The sequence below is a fragment of the Abramis brama genome (genome assembly GCF_963993115.1).
Source record: "Abramis brama genome assembly, chromosome: 21".
Lineage (NCBI taxonomy): Eukaryota > Metazoa > Chordata > Actinopteri > Cypriniformes > Leuciscidae > Abramis > Abramis brama.
In genome coordinates this window covers 17,761,070-17,779,973 of record NC_139983.1, presented here as the reverse complement: position 1 = coordinate 17,779,973, position 18,904 = coordinate 17,761,070, and the positions used below count along the sequence as shown (strand labels likewise).

Sequence of the window (18,904 nt, the reverse complement as noted above, 5' to 3'; positions counted from 1 at the left end):
CTAATTAACTTTAATCAGAACTTCCTTATCCCATAAAAGGCTATTATATAAATGACATACTGTAACAGAGTCAACATGTTATTATTGCTATTAATGTTGCCAGCATTGTCATTGTTGTCTGCATGTGCTAAATCTGCCCAAGGTGTCCAAGTCAGTGGGTGTGGTGAGCTCACCTGAATATGTTTCAAAAAAATATGTTTCATACAAAAGGAGTGTTGTCTCAGTAAACTGACTCCACCAGTTGAGCAATGTCTAGCCTAATTCTTGTCTTTCTTTAGAACAGGGTCTAAAAGGTGTATCTCTACTCCACCTGCATTTTGACTAAATTTCTTCCACTCGCCCTTCTCAAATACATAATATCAGCGTTAAGATATCTGACATAAACGACGACAATAAGCATATTCAAAACTGATAATCAAACAGGCCTAGTAAAGTCTCTTCTCACACTGTGTGGAGGTCTGTATTTTTGAGCAGTTGACATGAAATGTGATTCTGATGAATGACATCTGATTCTTTTATAATTATTCTACATTTCATGACTTCTTCAGAGATTACATGGAATATCAGTGCGTCTAAAATTACAAAACAATTATTTGTCAACTACACATAATAGCCTACATGTTTTCTACTAAAATGTCAGATTAGATATGTGATCCTGTTATTATGACCGCCGCTAGCGTAGCTAGCGAAAGCGGTCATATAGGGATTGTCAAAGTTTTTTTTTTTTTTTTTTTCCGTCATCTACTGAATTTTTCGTCAACGATACCAGGGACACCGAAACATCGGGGAACATGAAATTTGGTGGGCATGTAGCCCCACTAGACTTTTACGGAAAAATTTCGTTTGGTCCCCGGGGGCCACTCCCCCCCCGCGCTGGGCCCCCCCAAACCCAAAAAATTCAGTTTTTCCTAAATAACTACCTGAACCGTGGCACCGAGGATGAAGACATTTTTATGGTATGTTGCTCTTAAGGGCCCACATCAACCTAGCCCATAATCACTCATTTGTGATTTGCGCCCCTCCCATAAAAAATGAAAATGCAATATTATTCTGCTTTAATCGCCCCTATCTTCAGTTGAGATGTTCAGAACTGCACCATATTTCATGTGTATGATTAACTTGACATCCTCTGGGGGTATGCTAAGTTTCGTAGAATTTCATCCATGGGGGGGGGGGGTATAAAATAAATTCATTTATGTGCACATTTAGTGACTGTACACTCATCGGCCTGTAGATGGTGGTGTTGAGCGAAGGGTTGCTTGTTTAGGATGATACTGTCACTAAGGTTGCCAACTGTCCCGAATTAGGCGGGACGTCCCGCATTTTGGGCCTAATTTATTTGTCCCTTGCGTGACCTCCCATGTCCCGTTTTTTGACAAGCTGATAAACCACTGACTGATACAACAGCAACAGCAGCAGTGCTGACCACGACACTTGAGAATGATCACCGACACCTGTCATCATCCAATCACAGCTTTTTTTAATCACTGTTTTGAGACAAATCATTGTTTGATTTGCGAACATCCTCTGCCGTCTGGTCGCTTCCGCTTCAAGCCGGACTCGTCTCGCGCTAACGGTAATTTCCTTTCACTGTCCACGTTTTGATTTCGGCTAATCAATTTTGGCGAATGCAAACAACGTGATTATTGTTCATGAGTCTAACATCCAGCCACGCAAGAAAACATGTAATCTACCTGAGGGAATAATATGCTCAAAAAACATTTCTGATTATTATTAATGTTTTAAAGCTTTTAGAAAGTACATAGAAAGCTTTTGTAACATTATCTTAACTGTCACTTTTGATTAATGTAATGCATCCTTGCCAAGGCTGAATAAAAGTAGGCAATTACTTTCTTTATTTTTTTTCCCAAAAAATAATCTTACTAACCCCAAACTTTTGAACTGTAAGCCTAGTGTATAATGTTAAAAAAGCTTTCTATTTTAGATAAATGCTGTTATTTTGAACTATGGTTTGTTTGTAATGTGACTTTTTTCATGTATGACATTAAAATTATTTTTAGAATTAAATGCATAAATAGGTTAAGCAATACAAATGTGTTTATGTCTGATAACCTTTTAAACACAAACTTAACTGCAGACACTGAAATGACGTACACTGTGTGATGCAGTACAAATATTTTGAGTGTCCCTCATTTTCCTATAAATAACCACGATTGTCCCGAATTTTCCTTTTCTGAAGTTGGCAACCCTAACTGTCACACACACACACATGCAGGAATACAAACAAATGCAAGCATGCACACACACTGACATCCACACGCACAGACACACATCCATCCACACACACATACACACACACATACAAATCCACATGCACAGACACATACACAAACACACACACATACACACACACACAGACAGACATGCACATACTACTACTTTTTTTTTTAGGTATATACATAAACACGCAATACAGCCAAATTGCTCCACGTCATTTCTTTTTGTGGAAAGCCAGTGCAGGCCTGAGCGGCGGACGGTCATATGTTGTACCGCCATGCGGTACATCTAGTTTTGGTGTCAATTTACTGTATGAGGACATCATTGACTTCCATTAATTTTGTGAGGTTAATGGTTATTTCTGTCTTAACCCTCACAGAACCACGTCATTTAAACACGATTTTTCCTGCTTTATTAGCATTTAACTAGTGAGGGTACATTTGTCCAGTATGTATTGACCAAAACAATGGTTTGCTGGCTCTTTTTTTGCGCGAGCGTTTCATAAACATTTAAATTTAGTTTAGACTGACAGGCTCCAATATTGTGTTCACTCAGTGTTAAGTGAACTGTATCTGGGCGAAAAGAAAAATGCTTGCACTAAGAAATAGTCACCCGTGGAAAAAGTGTTAACTAGCCTCGTCGGTCGTCACTAGCATGTGATGTCGTTAAATCACCAGAAGATGGCGCCAGTCGCTAAACCATAGGAGACAGTGAGGAATCGTCGCTTGCCCCAAACACTTTGGAAACACAGTGGCTAATGTGATTATGGTCTGTTTCTATTTTACACAGCTTTGTAAACCAGTTTTATCATATATGTTTTCCTCTTCTGGCTACATTTGATTCTAGATACTTTTCAGGCCTATCCAGTCAGTGGCTCAATTAACCAGTTGAGCAAAATGGGGGGAAATGGCCAGACGCTACACATGGTATGTGTTCCCAGTTTTTGCTCACGTGCATAGCTAAAATAAATATTAGAAAACACCTGAGATAAGTGTGTGTGCAGTAAATGTGTTTACCAGACTTTGCATTTGACGTTAGCGGTTTGAATAAAATTTTTTGCACAGACATTCACATATAGCCTACAAATCCCCTCCTCCCCAAATGCCGCCCACACCTGCAAATTATCTGTGCATTATATTCAACGTGCCGCATTAATTTACTCTCAGACTCATGGCGCTGCTGTAACAGATTGAAGTCTTTAGCATGCTCCTATAAGTAGAGATTTGTGGATGAAATCCTGAAACCAAGCTAAAGTGGGACACTGGAGGGGGAAGGGAAATCTTTATCCTAAAAAGACTAAATTCTGCATGACATTTTATAACTGCACATTGTTCCACTGGGAACATAATATTTCTGCTATTTGTCAGGAAATGTCTTTTAAATGTATTATTTCAGTTAAAAGATGATGCATTTATCAGTGCAAACATCATGGTTGATTTTCTTTGTGTGAGAGAAAAGACGATAATTAAATGTTTGTAATAATGTTTCTTTCAAATGATTAAATTGTTTTTCTTTCATATTTTTTCTAAGACTGCATATAAGCTTTGGAGTGCTTTTTGATTTCTTTATAAACTTTTAATAACTTTTTTAATTTTACAGGGCGCGTTTGTCTTTGTTAAAGCTTCCATTGAACATAAAGGAAAACCAAAAACATGAACAAATTCTGCAACTCTTTGCATCCCAGCTCATTTAATTGAAATTGCAGTGATTGTCTGAGATTATGTCTCAAAGATGAGAGTGATGGCTATAAACACCCCTCCTTTCCCACCTGTAATGGCTCTGAAACCCCACATCAGACTTTAACAAAATGTGCTCTGATGAGAAACCTTAGCCTGTGTACTACTTAATGTACACACACACACACGTAAACACGCCTGTTTAGCCTACTTACACACACACACGTAAACACGCCTGTTTAGCCTACTTACACACACACACACACACACGTAAACACGCCTGTTTAGCCTACTTACACACACACGTAAACACTCCTACGTAAACACACACAGGCTCCAGGTCAGACAGGTTTCTGCTGGTATTATGTGGTTTATTATGATTTGAAGATGGTCCTAGCACTGTTTTGAACAGGAGAACAGAGGCTGAGAGATGGTATTGATTTGTTAAATCTGAAAGAGAGGCTTTACTCTAGGTGACAGGATGGAAGAGGAAGAGAAAGAGAAGAAAACATTGACCACATGCTCTCCAGAACAATTATCTGAAAATCACTTGTTTAAAAACATTCAGGTCGTTTTTCTAATCCTTGCTAATATATATATAAAAAAAACTTGTAAGAATATGTGACCTGCCTGAATACCAGACTTCAAATAATTATTTAGTTGATTGTCAGGCACTATAGCATATTTTATTAAATATGTTATTTTTGTAGCATATATACTATTCTGTTGAGGTGAGCTAGATATCGTATGCTGTTTAATATAATTTATATAAATATTTACAATTTTATATATAATCAATCAATTAATACTGGTGAATTAAATGTGAGTGAATGTTAATTTTAATAAGTATTACCCCTGCTCTTCTGATTATGCTGCATGCACTAGATACAAACAAACACCTCTATTCATTTCATTTATTCTAATTCGCTTTCAATGCATACTGTCTTTTTGCGGACAAGAAAATTTCCTTTTTTATGTGCTCATAAATCATGCAGCAATGCCGTATTATGACGGCGTGGATTTATTAGACTTTGCATTATGGCTCTTGGTGTTGAGTTTAAGAGCAGGCCGTGTTTGCATGTCATGTGAGGGTTGAAACTCTTGAACTTTCTTACTTAGACTAGACAGAAGCTGCTGCCTATTTCATCCCCCCCAACACAAACAACAATCCACCTTTGTGCAAGAGGATGAGCTTTTCAAAATATCATTTCAGATCCCCTCTCTGATAGCGTGGTATGTTTTGAAACCGTTCCCAGGTTTTGGCTCTACTTGCCTCCATGCACATTTGACATGTTGTAGATGGCAGAAAGAGGTACGGGGAACATTAGCAGAATAAAGGTGCTAGCGATACAGAAGAGAGCCTGCTTAGCTCTACTAATGAGCTATTAAGAGCAAGATAGGGCTCAAGTCTCTCCCCCCTCAGCCTCTTTTACAGCCAAAACACACTTTGTCTAGTAATGGGTGTATCAGCAGAGTAAGAACACTGGCGTTAGTTGGAAGTGGCAGGTGGAATCTGTTATTGATGTATGTTTTACCCTATTGCAGTAATATATTTTATACAGGAGAATACATTTAGTTTATTATGAATAGTACCTAGACTTTTGTGCCTTTATTTTTATATTAGCACATGTATTTAACAGGAGCAAGTACACTGACCAGCCACAGATTTGTTATGTAGTTTTACAAAATAATTAGTAATTAGAGCATATCACTACCATATCAGTTTAACGGCCAATATTAGAGATTTTTTTCATTTTATTGATATTGATATTTAGTTGTGCATGCTTATTTTAATGCTCTCTTAAAGTAAAAAAATGTATATATTAAATTATGATGCCTAAATTCACTTGCAGCATTTAAAATGAGTTTTTAAAAATGTTATGTTTTTTTTTTTTTAAATAATTCAGAAATTTTATGAATGTTGAATTATAGGAGTCTGAATAGTTCCTGATATTCATAACGTCACCCACAGAGACATTTTATGAAACAGGTATTCTATATTTAAAATGAAAGTAGTGATTTTTGCCATCCTTCTTATGCATGCCTGTTTTGTTTCTTCATAATCCACAGGAGGTTTGTAAAATCTTGGAGTTCTGATTGCTGTGTAACCCAAATGCTGCATTGCCTAGACTCAAAGGACCTGCCCAAAATGTGTTTTCCCATCTTCAGGTATTGTCATGTCATGCCTTGTTTCTTATTTGTCTATTGATATGTCTCACCATCTGTCTTTTTGTCTCTATCTATGTGTTTTTCCGCCCATCTCCCCTTTGTCCCTCTTCTCTTTCGACGCTGAAGTGTTTTGTTGTCTCTAAATAAATGAGGTGGGTGAGTTTTGCCATTCTGACACTGTGGGCTTTACTTACCATCTGATGGGAGGCTTTACCAGCAGTGACACAATAGAGACAAACAGAGGAAGAGGAAAAGGCACTCGTATTGTAGGATCCTCACAGCTACTTCATTAAGGAAATATCTGAATAACCTTCACACAGAAATGTAAAATAAAAAAAAACATGATAAAAGCCCAAAAATGTCATATCGAAAATATTAGCATTTCACAATGTTATGACTGCTTTTGTTAATGAAAGAAATGTCTAAACTGAAGGTCAGAACTTTAATTTCCAACACAAATCATTGAATTGTTGCTTCTAGTGAGGCTTTAGACAATGCAATAGTCAATGTAGTTTGACTTCAGATAATGCTTCCCTTATACCACATACTTTAAATACTTATAATTTATAACTATCAAAAGTATGTTTAGTAATTTGCATGACTACAGGGTCAAACATTTTCTGACATGTTGCTAGGTGCAGTGGACTGTGCACATGCTCAAGACATGTAAGAACCGATGGCTCTCTACTAGATTTGAGTCCGATCCCATTCTCCTTCTCAGCAGTACACTCTGCTTTGCTATAAGCCTTTGTCATATATTGTCTGCCCAGCTTCTAGCTATTGGACCAGTATAGAAGTTATGTTGTTCAGCCATGTTGGAAACTTGTATATAAGGGATTCTTGGTTAAGCAAGTTGAAAAGCCTGCACTGTCAAAAAAATGTGTTAGATGCCTTTAGCTTGTCAATGGGGCAGTGCCCTCAAAGGTACACCTTTGTGCATTATCTACCCCTAACGTATACATACTAGTACTTTAAAGGGTTAGTTCACCCAAAAATTCTGTCATTAATTACTCACCCTTGTGTCGTTGTGTCGTTCATCTTCAGAACACAAATGAAGATCTTCATCTGAGAGATTTCTGTTTCTCCATTGACAGTCTACGCAACTACCACTTTGACGATTCAAAAAGTTCATAAAGAGATAGTAAAACTAATTCAGGTAAATTGAGCGGTTAAGTCCAAATTTTCTGAAGAGACACGATCGCCTTATATGATGAACAGATTGAATTCAGGCTTTTATTCACATATAAACGTTCATCAACACACAGTTGTGGTAAACCGAAACTCAAACCTGTTCGCTTGACATGCGAGAACCAATGAGGTTCATTCTCGTGTTACGCAGCTCGTTTGAGCTTCTGTTTATGTTTGCTGATCAATGTTTATATGTGAATAAAAGCCTAAAACGAAATATGTTCATCATATATTATAAAGCGATCATGTCTCTTCTGAAAATTTGGAATAAACTGCTTAAGTCATATGGTTTAGTTTTAAGAAAATAAAAGAACCATTAATATGGTTCTTTCTCATGACTAAGAAGAGAGCAAGAGAGATTATCCTTCTGTTCATAAAACATTCTAGGCTTAAAGGAGATACTGTATACCCACCCAGTTTAGATGGAAAGGATCTCAAGCTGACTTGCTGAAGAAGATACAGTAGCTACACCGATTAATAGACAGTACTTCCTTGGAAATAAATTTCAGCACAGTGCTACAAAAATCCAAATGAAATTACCCTTTACAATATAATGCTTTAGAATGAACTCCATTAGAGAGCTACATAATTATATACATATAGAGTTACAGTTTATCTGTTGAGTATAAATACGCTGTCTCCACAGCACTTTTACAATTCAAATCCCTCAGTACTCGCCATCTTTAAAACGCCAAGCCAATGTTGATTCTTGTTTTATTACGAGCTCTGTCACGTTCTGTCCCTGTTTGCCAGCAGACTCTCCTCTATTCGGGGTCTTTTTAAAACGGGCGATTCTCCGGAGGTTTGAGATTTAGCCTGCTCCATGTCAACTTTTCTCACTCGTTGTGACAACTAACCTATGCCTCTACCACATCATACATGTGTCAAAGTAGCTGGAGCAACTTTTCTCTATTTACGGATATGACGAGACACGCGCGGGTGAGTGATGTACAGTTTGTATGCAATTTCCTGTGAAAACCATCCTGCCCAGTCTAAAATATAAACACCTATAATAGTCTTACCAAAGTGAATCATGGTAAGACAAAAACACGTTTTGTAAGAAGGATGCATGATCTATTATTTCATTATTTAAATTTAGTTAATTTTGAACCAGAAGAAAATCATAATATTTTAAGGGTTGGTATTCTTAACTTAAGGGAACATATTTGTTCCTTAAGGCTTGACTTTTGTAACTTAAGGATACATATTAGTATCTTAAGGGAGGATATTAGTAACTTAAGGGTACATATTAGTATCTTAAGGGAGGATATTAGTAACTTAAGGATACATATTAGTATCTTAAGGGAGGATATTAGTAACTTAAGGGTACATATTAGTATCTCAAGGGTTGATATCCATAACTTAAGGCTTTATATTGGTATCTTACGGGTTGATATTCGTACTTTAAATAACATATTAGTACTTTAAGAGGTAATTTTATTAACCTGCATCCCAAACTTAAAATTTGTTGTTCTTTTCAACAGGTATTACTGACAGTTTTAAAAAGCAACAGATATTTGAAGATGCCTCTGTACCAAGACAGTTTCGTGTCCTACAGTCTCCGTGCAGGACATCTTCATCTTTTGTTGACCTGGAACGTCTCGGACCACAGCTGGTACGCGTCCCGCCAAACTCTTTTTCCCAAGCTCGGCGTAGAATTGCCCCTCTGCCCCTGCGGCCCCTTTTCGTAGCCTCCTCTTACCTTTTCTTTAAACAATCCCTCCCTCTCATCTTTTCTTTAAACAACCTTTCCCTCTCTCCAACAGGCTGCCCCACACACTCGCTAAATGAAGTTAGTCCAGCACCCCCCTCCCCATCCTCTTCTGCTCCCTACCAGACACACTCACAGAATTGTTTGTTAATAGTCCAATTAGATAATTGCCATCTTTCACTCCTTTTGCTCTCCGTTTCCCATAAAGGACTGAATGGCTTCGGGAGGGGGGGAGTTCAGCATGAAGAGGGCCTCTGGCCCTGCAAGGTGACAAGAAGGGTCCGAGCCTGTTCCATGCTCACAACCATTGGCTTGAATTGAATCATTGTAGCCTAATCAATGGTCTTATTGGATTACAGACCACTGCTGTTCCCCCAGATATTGTTGCTTTGACAATGAAAATAGGCGAGACTGAGTGGGTGGGTGTGTAGTGGTGTGGAAGGAGTGGGAGAGGGGAGGAGGAGGAGGGGGCCGCTTTGGATTTTAGCGTTGGTATCTCGGACAGGTTGAGTTTTTTAGCGGTGCTTCAGCAGGTTTCTTTTAGGGTGAGGGGGCTGAGTGATCGTAGAATTCGGTTGGGGTTTGTATTTGAGGTGCTGGATAACTCTGGGTGGTTGTTGCACACTGTCCTCGGCTTGACAGAGTTCCCTTGTGTTCATCTCCTTTCTTTTGTGAATCCGTGTTCATTACCACTACAGATTCCAAGCGAAGTGGATTCCATTTTTTTCGTATTTCAGGTCTCTCCGCCTCCCTCATTCTTTCTCTCTCTCTCTCTCTCTCTTTGCTCTCTACCGATCTTTCTCTCTCTCTCTTTTCGCTCTTTGCTTGTGTTCGCTCCGAGGGTGCAGTGTGTGGTATCGGGCCGTTATCCGGGGGAGATTCACAGCCTGCGTGTAAAGTTAGCCCGACCGAGCAGAGGAACGGCCAGTGCTGGGGCATCGAGGAATGAAGTGGAACTTTTCTGGTGGTCCTTTGGCTCCGTAATTGTGCGTGGTGGCGATTCGAGGCGAATCATCTCCCTTGATCCTGTGTGAACAAGGGCGGAGAGGGGGGTCGGAGTGAGTGGACCCCTCTATCAGGACGATGTGTATTTCCCAAACAGTTTAGAGTATTCATGAGGTTACGCAAATGTGGAGGCAGCAAAATTACCGTAATCAATTGAAGCGGCGAGCATGCGTCCGTCCACAGCTCTGATTACCCGGAGATCAGCCTGATGTGAATGTTACAAGGAGAGGAGCTGTTAAATTGCTGTTGAATTTGGGTGAGAAGTCTATGATCATTGGGCAAGTGAGTCTGCACAAAGATAATAGGGCAGATCAGTGGACTGGGCAAGTGCTGGTGGCACATTAGCTATCTGACTCCAACTCCAAGCTGCTGTTTTACAGAAAGACCAAACCTATATTACCCAGAATAAGCAGTGTGTGTCCAAACCCGAGCAGTTATTTCTTCCCAACAAGGAGAAAAAGGAGAAATCTTCACAGAGGATAAGCGACTATGGAAGTCCGCTACAGCCAAGACTCGGAGTCCGGAATGCTGCTGAAGAATGGACTAAAAGAGGGGAAAGAGGGAAAGGATTCTCAGGGGAACATTTCAAAAACATTCCTGAAGGACCAGCAGGAGTCCTTCTCTCCATCCGGACCAGTGGAAAACTGCGAAAAGAGCCGGACGAGCTCAGGAGATCCTGACTACTGCCGAAGGATTCTAGTTCGAGGTAAGTTTAAAAACACTCCTTTGGAGCTTTCAGTACATTCTGCACTCCAGAAAAAAAAGAAAGAATGAAATCGACTTAACTTTTAATTTATCTTTTAGTGCTAGTGTCGCTGGTTTTGTTTTCTTTCATGAGTGAGTGTGTATAGATTTGAGCGTTCACAAGTGTAAATTGATGTACGCTGAATTGAGAACAGAGAAAAATGTGTTCTGTATTATAGAAAAATAATTATGATTGTTATTTTATCAGCTGTTATAGTGTGTCTCATAGCTCAATGATCCAATTTTTCCGCTGCATTTTAGTTGCAAATATTTGCAAATGCTATTTAGAGTCATTTCAACTGTATATTACCATTATAAAATTAATAGAATAATTATCAAAGCTGGAAAATACTTTAGCACTGGTATTATATGATTGACAAAGCTTTATTTGTTTAAAGTACATTTTCTGTGATTGTGAGGTTTAAGGATAAATTTAGTTATTTTTGTAGATAAGGGATAATTAAACTTTTTAATTACACAACTGATTATGTTGATTATCATTTTTAGATGATCTTTTTAGATTTATGAGCTTCAATCCTTTTTGTCCTTCATTGGAAAAATTACTAAGGTATCGGAATGGAGATCTGAATTTTTTTCTTTTTTCTTTCTTCTTTCAGAAACAATGTAATTGAGATTGTGGAGCATGCACAACAATTTATTTGTAAATTGAAAATGTTTCACAATGAGTTTTCAGAAAAGCTATTAGAATGTTTTTGCGATCAGTTGGCTAAAAACTGTTTGTCAATTTGTGTCAAATTACTAACATAGTTGTGAAGCCCCTCCTGCTACTGTCAGCTGATTGTAAAATTCTGGAGAGCAATCAGCTCCATTAATTTATTTAGGTTGTGAGGCTAAATCTAGGTCAGTCTCAGAGGCCTGTTGAAATATGAGGAAATTAACCTTATGAAATTATTGTGTCATTTCTTCAGTCACAATTCAGCAGCCAATACAATAATTCAGTATCTGGATTTGAATCATTTTGTAGACCAGTGTGTGTGTGTGTGAGAGTGCGTGTGTGTTTTTTAAAAAAAAAATTATGATTTTGAAGTTGTCACAAAGTTTAACTTATTTAAAAAATAATGTATTTATTGATAAAAAAATGTGATAAGCATGCTGGTTAAATTAATTAATAACTCCGACATTAATAACAAAAAAAGAAAAAAGACTGATGAATTTAAATATAAAAAAGCTAACGTGTTTGGTGTGTTTTAAATATGAAATTTTTCTAGTTTTCAAATCACACATTTCTCTTCCTCTTTTCATTTACTTTATTAATTTTATTACGAAAAGTTATTAGTAATCATTTAATCTGTCCTGAGATAGAAAAATTTGAAATATTTTTAACTAAAATCTAAAATTGTTATGCTGTTTGATTTGATAGATTTTCGTGTATTTGTGATTTTATGCAACTTACTAGCTTTTTATTTTACACAACACTATTTTCATACATGATAAGTTGTTAGTATTTAAAAGCACAGACCATTTTTTTATTAATAAAATAATAAGTACTAGTCGGCATTTGTTTGGCATTTATATGCCACGACATACCTACAAAAACATGACGGTCTTTGGGGAAAAAAGGTTTTCTTGATTAAAACGCCAAGTTTTGTACAGTTGAATCTGTTTTGCATCTCTATCTATATTAATTTCTCAAAAAAGTTACACTTTTAGCATGTTTTTATTATATAATGATTTCTGCTAGTTGCATGTACAAATATTTCATTGATAATTTGGTAACACTTTAAAATAAGGTTTCATTTGTTAACATTAGTTAACTATATTAGTTAACATGAACTAACAATGAACAATACCTCTATAGCATTTATTGATCGTAGATGTTTATTTCGACATTTAATACATTTTTTAAATCAAAAGTTGTATTTGTTAACCTTAGTTAATGCACTGTGAACTAACATGAACAAACAATGAACAACTCTATTTTTATTAACTAACATTAACAAAGATTAATAAATGTTGTATGAAATATATTGCTCACTGTTAGTTCATGTTAGTTAATAATACATTAACTAATGTTAACAAATGAGACCTTACTGTAAAGTGTTATCTTTTAGCAGGTATACTGTAATTTACTGAAAACATTTTCCCCTTGACATTTAGATGCCAAAGGTTCGATTCGAGAGATTATTCTCCCCAAGGGTTTGGATCTAGACCGACCAAAGCGTACTAGGACCTCGTTCACAGCAGAACAGCTGTACAGACTGGAGATGGAGTTTCAGCGGTGCCAGTATGTTGTGGGACGAGAACGAACCGAACTTGCCCGACAACTTAACCTGTCTGAAACTCAGGTACACACTTAAATACACTTAATACAATTACAAATACACAAAACAATCAATTATGAAGACCACTGAAAAACAAGACAAACTCACAAACATGTGTCACACATATTCGATACTCCCAAAAAGATTTATCCTTGTAACACGTCTGATGCATTTGATGTGTAAAAATGCATTTTTGATTCCCTGTACCATCTTAAAAGACACACAGCTACCTGGTAACAATTTGTTCTCACTATATGATTTTGACCTTTATTTTATTTTGATCATCCTGTGGCATCTCTTCAGGGCACCTAAAACCTCAATGGTCCGATCGCATTTTCCTGCATAATTCCCTTTTGCAATAGTTTGATGGTTTGTTAGTGGCATACAGGGCCGCTTTACAAAAATAAGCCCAGTGATGCATTTGCAGCACATGCTTTGCGCAGGGGTCAGCAAGAGGTCACAAGCTTGAGATTACATGACTGAACTGTACATGCACTCTCTCTCTCTCTCTCTCTCTCTCCCTGCTTCCCTGGCCTTTTATATCCCTCTCTGCTTGTCTCCCTGGATAATCTGACTCTGACTTCAGTAGTAAGGCTAATTTTGGAGCCCACGTTTTTTATTTGTTTATTCATCAGTGAACATGTTCATTATACCACATGCTTGCATGACCAAGTACTGAATTTATTAAGGAAAAATGTCAGAATAGCTCACAAAAAAAATTAAATAAATCAAATAGCTTTTTTCTATTTTAGCAAATTCAAATAATTTTTCTCAATTATTCAATCATATGTCGTTACTATTGATGGGACCTCCCCTAATTAAACTCCCTGAACACCTGCAAACCGACAAAGCTGTCTCAATGTTCCTTCTTCTGTTGGCCATTTGAACTGTGTCACATTCTATCACATCATCACCCCACTAACGACTTTAAAATTCTTCTGCTCTCCTGTGGGGCGAAATTACGACATTTGAAGCCCCGAGGCAGATCGGTGCTGCTAACACAGGGAGCACAATAGAGTTAGCTTCACTAATGCCCTCTCTAATGCCCCGGGCTGCAGTGCAGTTCAAATCCATGCCTTGATTACATTAAAGCTTCCCGTGTCTCTTCTTGGCCGCCTGATGAGGACGGTGAAGTGCTCCTTAATGACGGCATCATGAAATTAACATTGTGTTCAGAGACGCGAAATGTTCTGTGGAAAGATCAAACAAGGAAAGTCATCCATTTGTCAAAGTGTTCCAGCAATGTATTTTTTTATTTCTCAAAGACAAAAACAAGAATGCGTCACGAATGAGAATTGCTAGAATTGCTGGTAATTCAATGTTTTCCTTGACCTTCCGGTTCATGTTATCAACAAAACATCGTGAGATTAAGCAAATACAAATGACAAATGTACATGTTAGAAATTTATAGACAGTGGGTTTAATCTGATAACTCAATAATTAGCGTGTCATTACAACACTGATGAAACTGTTAAGGTATACTTATGTAACTAACAGCTTTGTTAAACTGAGCTGATTATTTGTTCTTTAATAATTTTGCACGAAAGATTTAAATAGTATGACCGCCATTGCGATGCCTTTAATGTGACAGTTAAACTGCGTGACACAATTCTGAGATGTTAGTCATTCTTCATTGTTCTTATTTCTCTGAATCTATCGATCACTTGAAGTACAGTGAATATGAAGCGGACCTCCTTTTCTCTATAGAAAATAAATATATATTATGACTTTGTTTTGCTATTGGAGCTTGAGCTAAACATGTATTATCTGGAAATTGCCATTCCTCTTTCTTTGTAAACCTAAATGAAATGGATACAGTACAATTATGTGGTTCAAAACAGTATTGATCCATCCGTCCTTGCAAAAGGAGCTTGTGTTGTGCTGTTTTTCAAAACAGAAGCACACATTTTTGTTCAGTAAATAAGTCGATATCAACACTTACATTTATCTTTTTTTATTTCAAAATAAGTTTCACTTTCACTATTCAATTTAACTTTAGCTTTACATGCACAGGACACTTTTGCCCTTTTTACAGGTTTTACTTTTTTACTTCTCCAAAATTGAATCAGATTTACCTTAGACATAATCTAATCACATTTTACCTGATTTAGTTTCTACAAATAGACTTCTATAAATCATGGTATGTAAAAAAATCAAAGAATTGTTTTACTTTTTTGTCTTTGTTTATTTATTTGTTACATTTGTAACCAATTCTAAGTAGCATTACAGTGGTATTATGCAAGATCACACAATTCCCCTTATTATTTTGTTTGTTGTCTTCTATTTTAAGCTGTTTTCTCTCTTTCCGTCCTTCGGCAGGTGAAGGTTTGGTTCCAGAATCGCCGCACTAAGCAGAAGAAGGATCAGGGAAAGGATTCAGAGCTGCGTTCCGTGGTCTCCGAGACAGCCGCCACATGCAGCGTCCTCCGTCTCCTGGAGCAGGGCCGGCTCCTCACTCCCCCTGGCCTGCCAGGGTTGCTGCCCCACTGCGGGAGCTCGTCACTAAGCTCAGCCCTGCGCGGGCCGTCTCTGGGCATCACCGCTAATGGAGGCTCCTCCTCCAGCAGCAGCAGCAGCGCGGCCAGCTCAGGCACAGCCGGGGGGAGCCCGCCGCTGCCAGCGGTGACCAGTTCGGGGACAGTCACGGGGCTGCAGGGATCTCCGCCTGGCCACGGGCTGTTTAGCTTTCCTATGCCCTCTCTACTTGGGTCGGTCGCCTCACGCATCTCCTCCACCCCGCTCGGCATGGCCGGATCCCTCGCAGGGAACTTGCAGGAACTTTCTGCCCGCTACCTGAGCTCCTCCGCCTTTGAGCCCTACTCGCGGACCAATGGCAAAGAAGCCCTAGACAAGAAAGCTTTGGAATGATCACTAGGGGGTTTCTTTTTGTCTTCGTTGTTGTTGTTGTTGTTTTGAAATTAGTTTGAGCTCTGATTATCTCTCTTTTTTTTATTAACTTTCGCCCCTTTTGTCCCATCAGTGCTGTTGTATTTTCAATCTTGCGGGGGTTTTTTCCACACGTCATCAACCTGCACACTTGATTCCTCTCAGAACTGTAAAAAGGTGGACTCATACTTTTCAAAAACGAGGATTTTCAGAGCTTTTTGCACTAAATCAAAGTTTCTCCAAATTTGACACAAAACGAGAGCTTGAGGAAGGAATGTAGCAAGAGATTACGGAGGGGAAGAGAGATAAAAATGCTTTCTGAGGCAATATTTTCGGGTACACCTTTTTTTGGAGCTGGACAGTTGTATTCAGATTAAAAACTAATCTGAAAACTGCTGGGTATTAAATCAGCAGTACAGAACATAGACCCCCTGATAAAAACTGAACTCATGGCAACATTGCTCATGTTTTCAGTTTGAAGAGCGATCTAAATGTGATTTTTACATAGTTGCGTTTGCCAAGTCTCAAATAATGAATTATATATATTATATCGGAATTCATTTCGAAAGATTAGCATACAATACATTCATACTGTGGCTTTATATACACAGTTCGCTTACAGAGGTCATGAATTTACTGTACCAAGCTATAAGATCGGATGTCTATACCATTTTGTATTCGTTTGGTTAAAGATGTTCTGACTAAATCGAAGGAAAACGCTGTCAGACCGTTAAATAGTCCAATAGTCCTGTGTTGTTCTCTAAATGGTTTCTGTGAGGGTGCTCCCCAAAACGAGTTTTGAAGGCAGTCCCAGTTTGTGAGTTTGTATGTCTTAAATATGCAGTTTTTCTCCTCTGTGTGTGTGTGTGTGTGTGTGTGTGTGTGTGCTGGTACTAAAGTTGTAGTCCTGGTTTCCATGTGTAGGTGCTTGTTTAATTGAAAACCTTACGAGAAAATTTGAAATGTCATCGCCTGGGATTAAGCTCCTGAGTATCGACAAGACCCTCGCATTATCGGACTAGACGATTTGCCGTGAGCAGCAACCCCTGTACCAATGCGGCAAAGTTTTCCAGAAGAATTCGACGACCTTTCTATTATCAGACCTGAAACGAGGCAGATCTCTGATGGACGAACAGGGTACGATTACTGTAGTATAAAAGCAAGAAGATTGAATAACTAAAGTTGTTATTTTATTGTAAATTATTCACGTCTGTAATAAATAGATCATTAGTATATCTGTAAATAATGAAAGAATGAATGTATGGTGGGGGCGGGGTTTCTGACTGAACAGCCAATCAAAGCTCGGGTGGTGTTGTTGTTAAATATCTTGAAGTTTGTGAACCGTGGTATGAGTGTGGATATATATTATATATAACTAAAAAGTCAAAACAAAACAAATCTCTTCAGTCTTTCATTCCATCTTTTTGAGCTCTGTAAATTCTAAATGATGTGACCGTTTCTTCATGTGGCGTTCTCAGCATCAGTGTAAATCGTCCAAGGTCACTTAACACTGCCAGTTCTGTCACAGCGCTGGCTGACACTGTGTGCTGTGGTGATGTTTGAAAGACATTCAGGAGTTCAGCCTTGCATGAATGAATGTGTCTGAACATCCTGTAATTACTCTTAAAATATTCTACCTGATTTCATTTGGACAGAAATATCTCAAGGAAACAAAGGTTGGTTTGAGCTATTAATCTGAAATATCTAGTATTTTTGCGTTTCTTTACAACACAATTAAGACTTTTAAATATGGATGATGAGTGAGAATGATTTTAAATGAGAAAAGTGAGATGATTCATAATTTGAGGATTTGGATGGAAGGTAGACCAGACACCTCTGTTTTTCAAAGAAGAAAAAAAAAAAATCTGTCCTTGTAATTGGATGAACATTATAATGTAGTTGCATTTTATAAAAGAGACAGACTATTGAAAAGATGTTGGGAGAGTGAATTTTTTGTTTGTAAAATGTTTTTGTAAATGTTCGCTTGAGCAAAGTCTGAAGGTTGTAGAATGGCAATGACTAGCCAAACGAAAGCAGAAGTTCTCAGTGCAGAAGAAGTTTTGCAACACCTTGAGTTCCTCAAGGGCAAAAAAACACTAAATCTGAATTTGAAAACCAGGATATTAGTTTTAAAAAAGTCAGAAATCATCATTTTTTCAATGATGATTTCTGGCAGATATAATGGGGTTCAACAGTATGCCGTTCACACTGAAAATCTTACAATACAAATTTGGTTAATATTTATTCAAATTAACTTGAACTAGATAATGCAATTTGAAAAGATATATAAATAAGTTTGATATTTGATTACATGCCAGTTTTAGCTTTCAGGTTTGAGCTATCACATGTTTGTATGCGTGTTTATGTGTGCACTGATTGGAGGCTTCTAACTAAAGGCCTTTGTCACTTTGCTACTCGGAGTGTTTTGCAGTCTTTGCCCTTCTTAGTCTTGGGAATCTTCCTAAAAAAAAAAACCCACAACGGTCTTGGCCTCCCCCCCCCCTCGCTCTATTTCTCCTCCCTCACATCCCAATTAGGCTGAAGGTCGAGCTGCATTGTGGTTGGGGGTGAGGGAACGGGTGGAGACGATGGGGGAGAGTGTGAAAGAGGGAAGCGGGGATTGTGTGAGACCACCAACACGTTCCCCGCGTCACATGACTAGCCCTTAAACACCGGCCTACGGTGGGAGGAAAGGCAGCATCCTGTGGGTGTTTTGTGCTCTTTGTGCGTCCCTCACTTCCTCTTTTATTTGTGCTTACATATGGTGATCAGAGCGTAAACGCACGCTGTGAAAGAACCTTGTACAAGAGTAGAGTGGACTCGTGACCCCGATGGTCCTGGAGAGCGTTAAATCCTGTCATGGCTTTCCCGGCCTTTCCCTGAAGCGTCATACATGCTGACAGGCTTTTCCAACTAAATGATCCAATAAACCAATCAGGGGATTTTGAAAAGCTTAGCAGCTACACGCTGGTACCTTTGGCACATAGACTTGCCTGGGCCCTTAA

At 38.3% G+C, this 18,904-nt stretch overlaps 1 protein-coding gene across 1 annotated transcript; it reads left to right on the top strand.

Moving 5' to 3' along the window:
* Positions 1–9,432: 9,432 nt before the first annotated feature.
* vax1 (ventral anterior homeobox 1) lies at positions 9,433–17,827 on the top strand. Its single transcript, XM_084096006.1, has 3 exons — positions 9,433–10,693; positions 12,850–13,037; positions 15,333–17,827. The coding sequence occupies exons 1-3, from the start codon at positions 10,477–10,479 to the stop codon at positions 15,879–15,881; spliced, it is 954 nt and encodes a 317-aa protein (XP_083952132.1). The 5' UTR covers positions 9,433–10,476; the 3' UTR covers positions 15,882–17,827.
* The last annotated feature ends 1,077 nt before the right edge of the window (positions 17,828–18,904 follow it).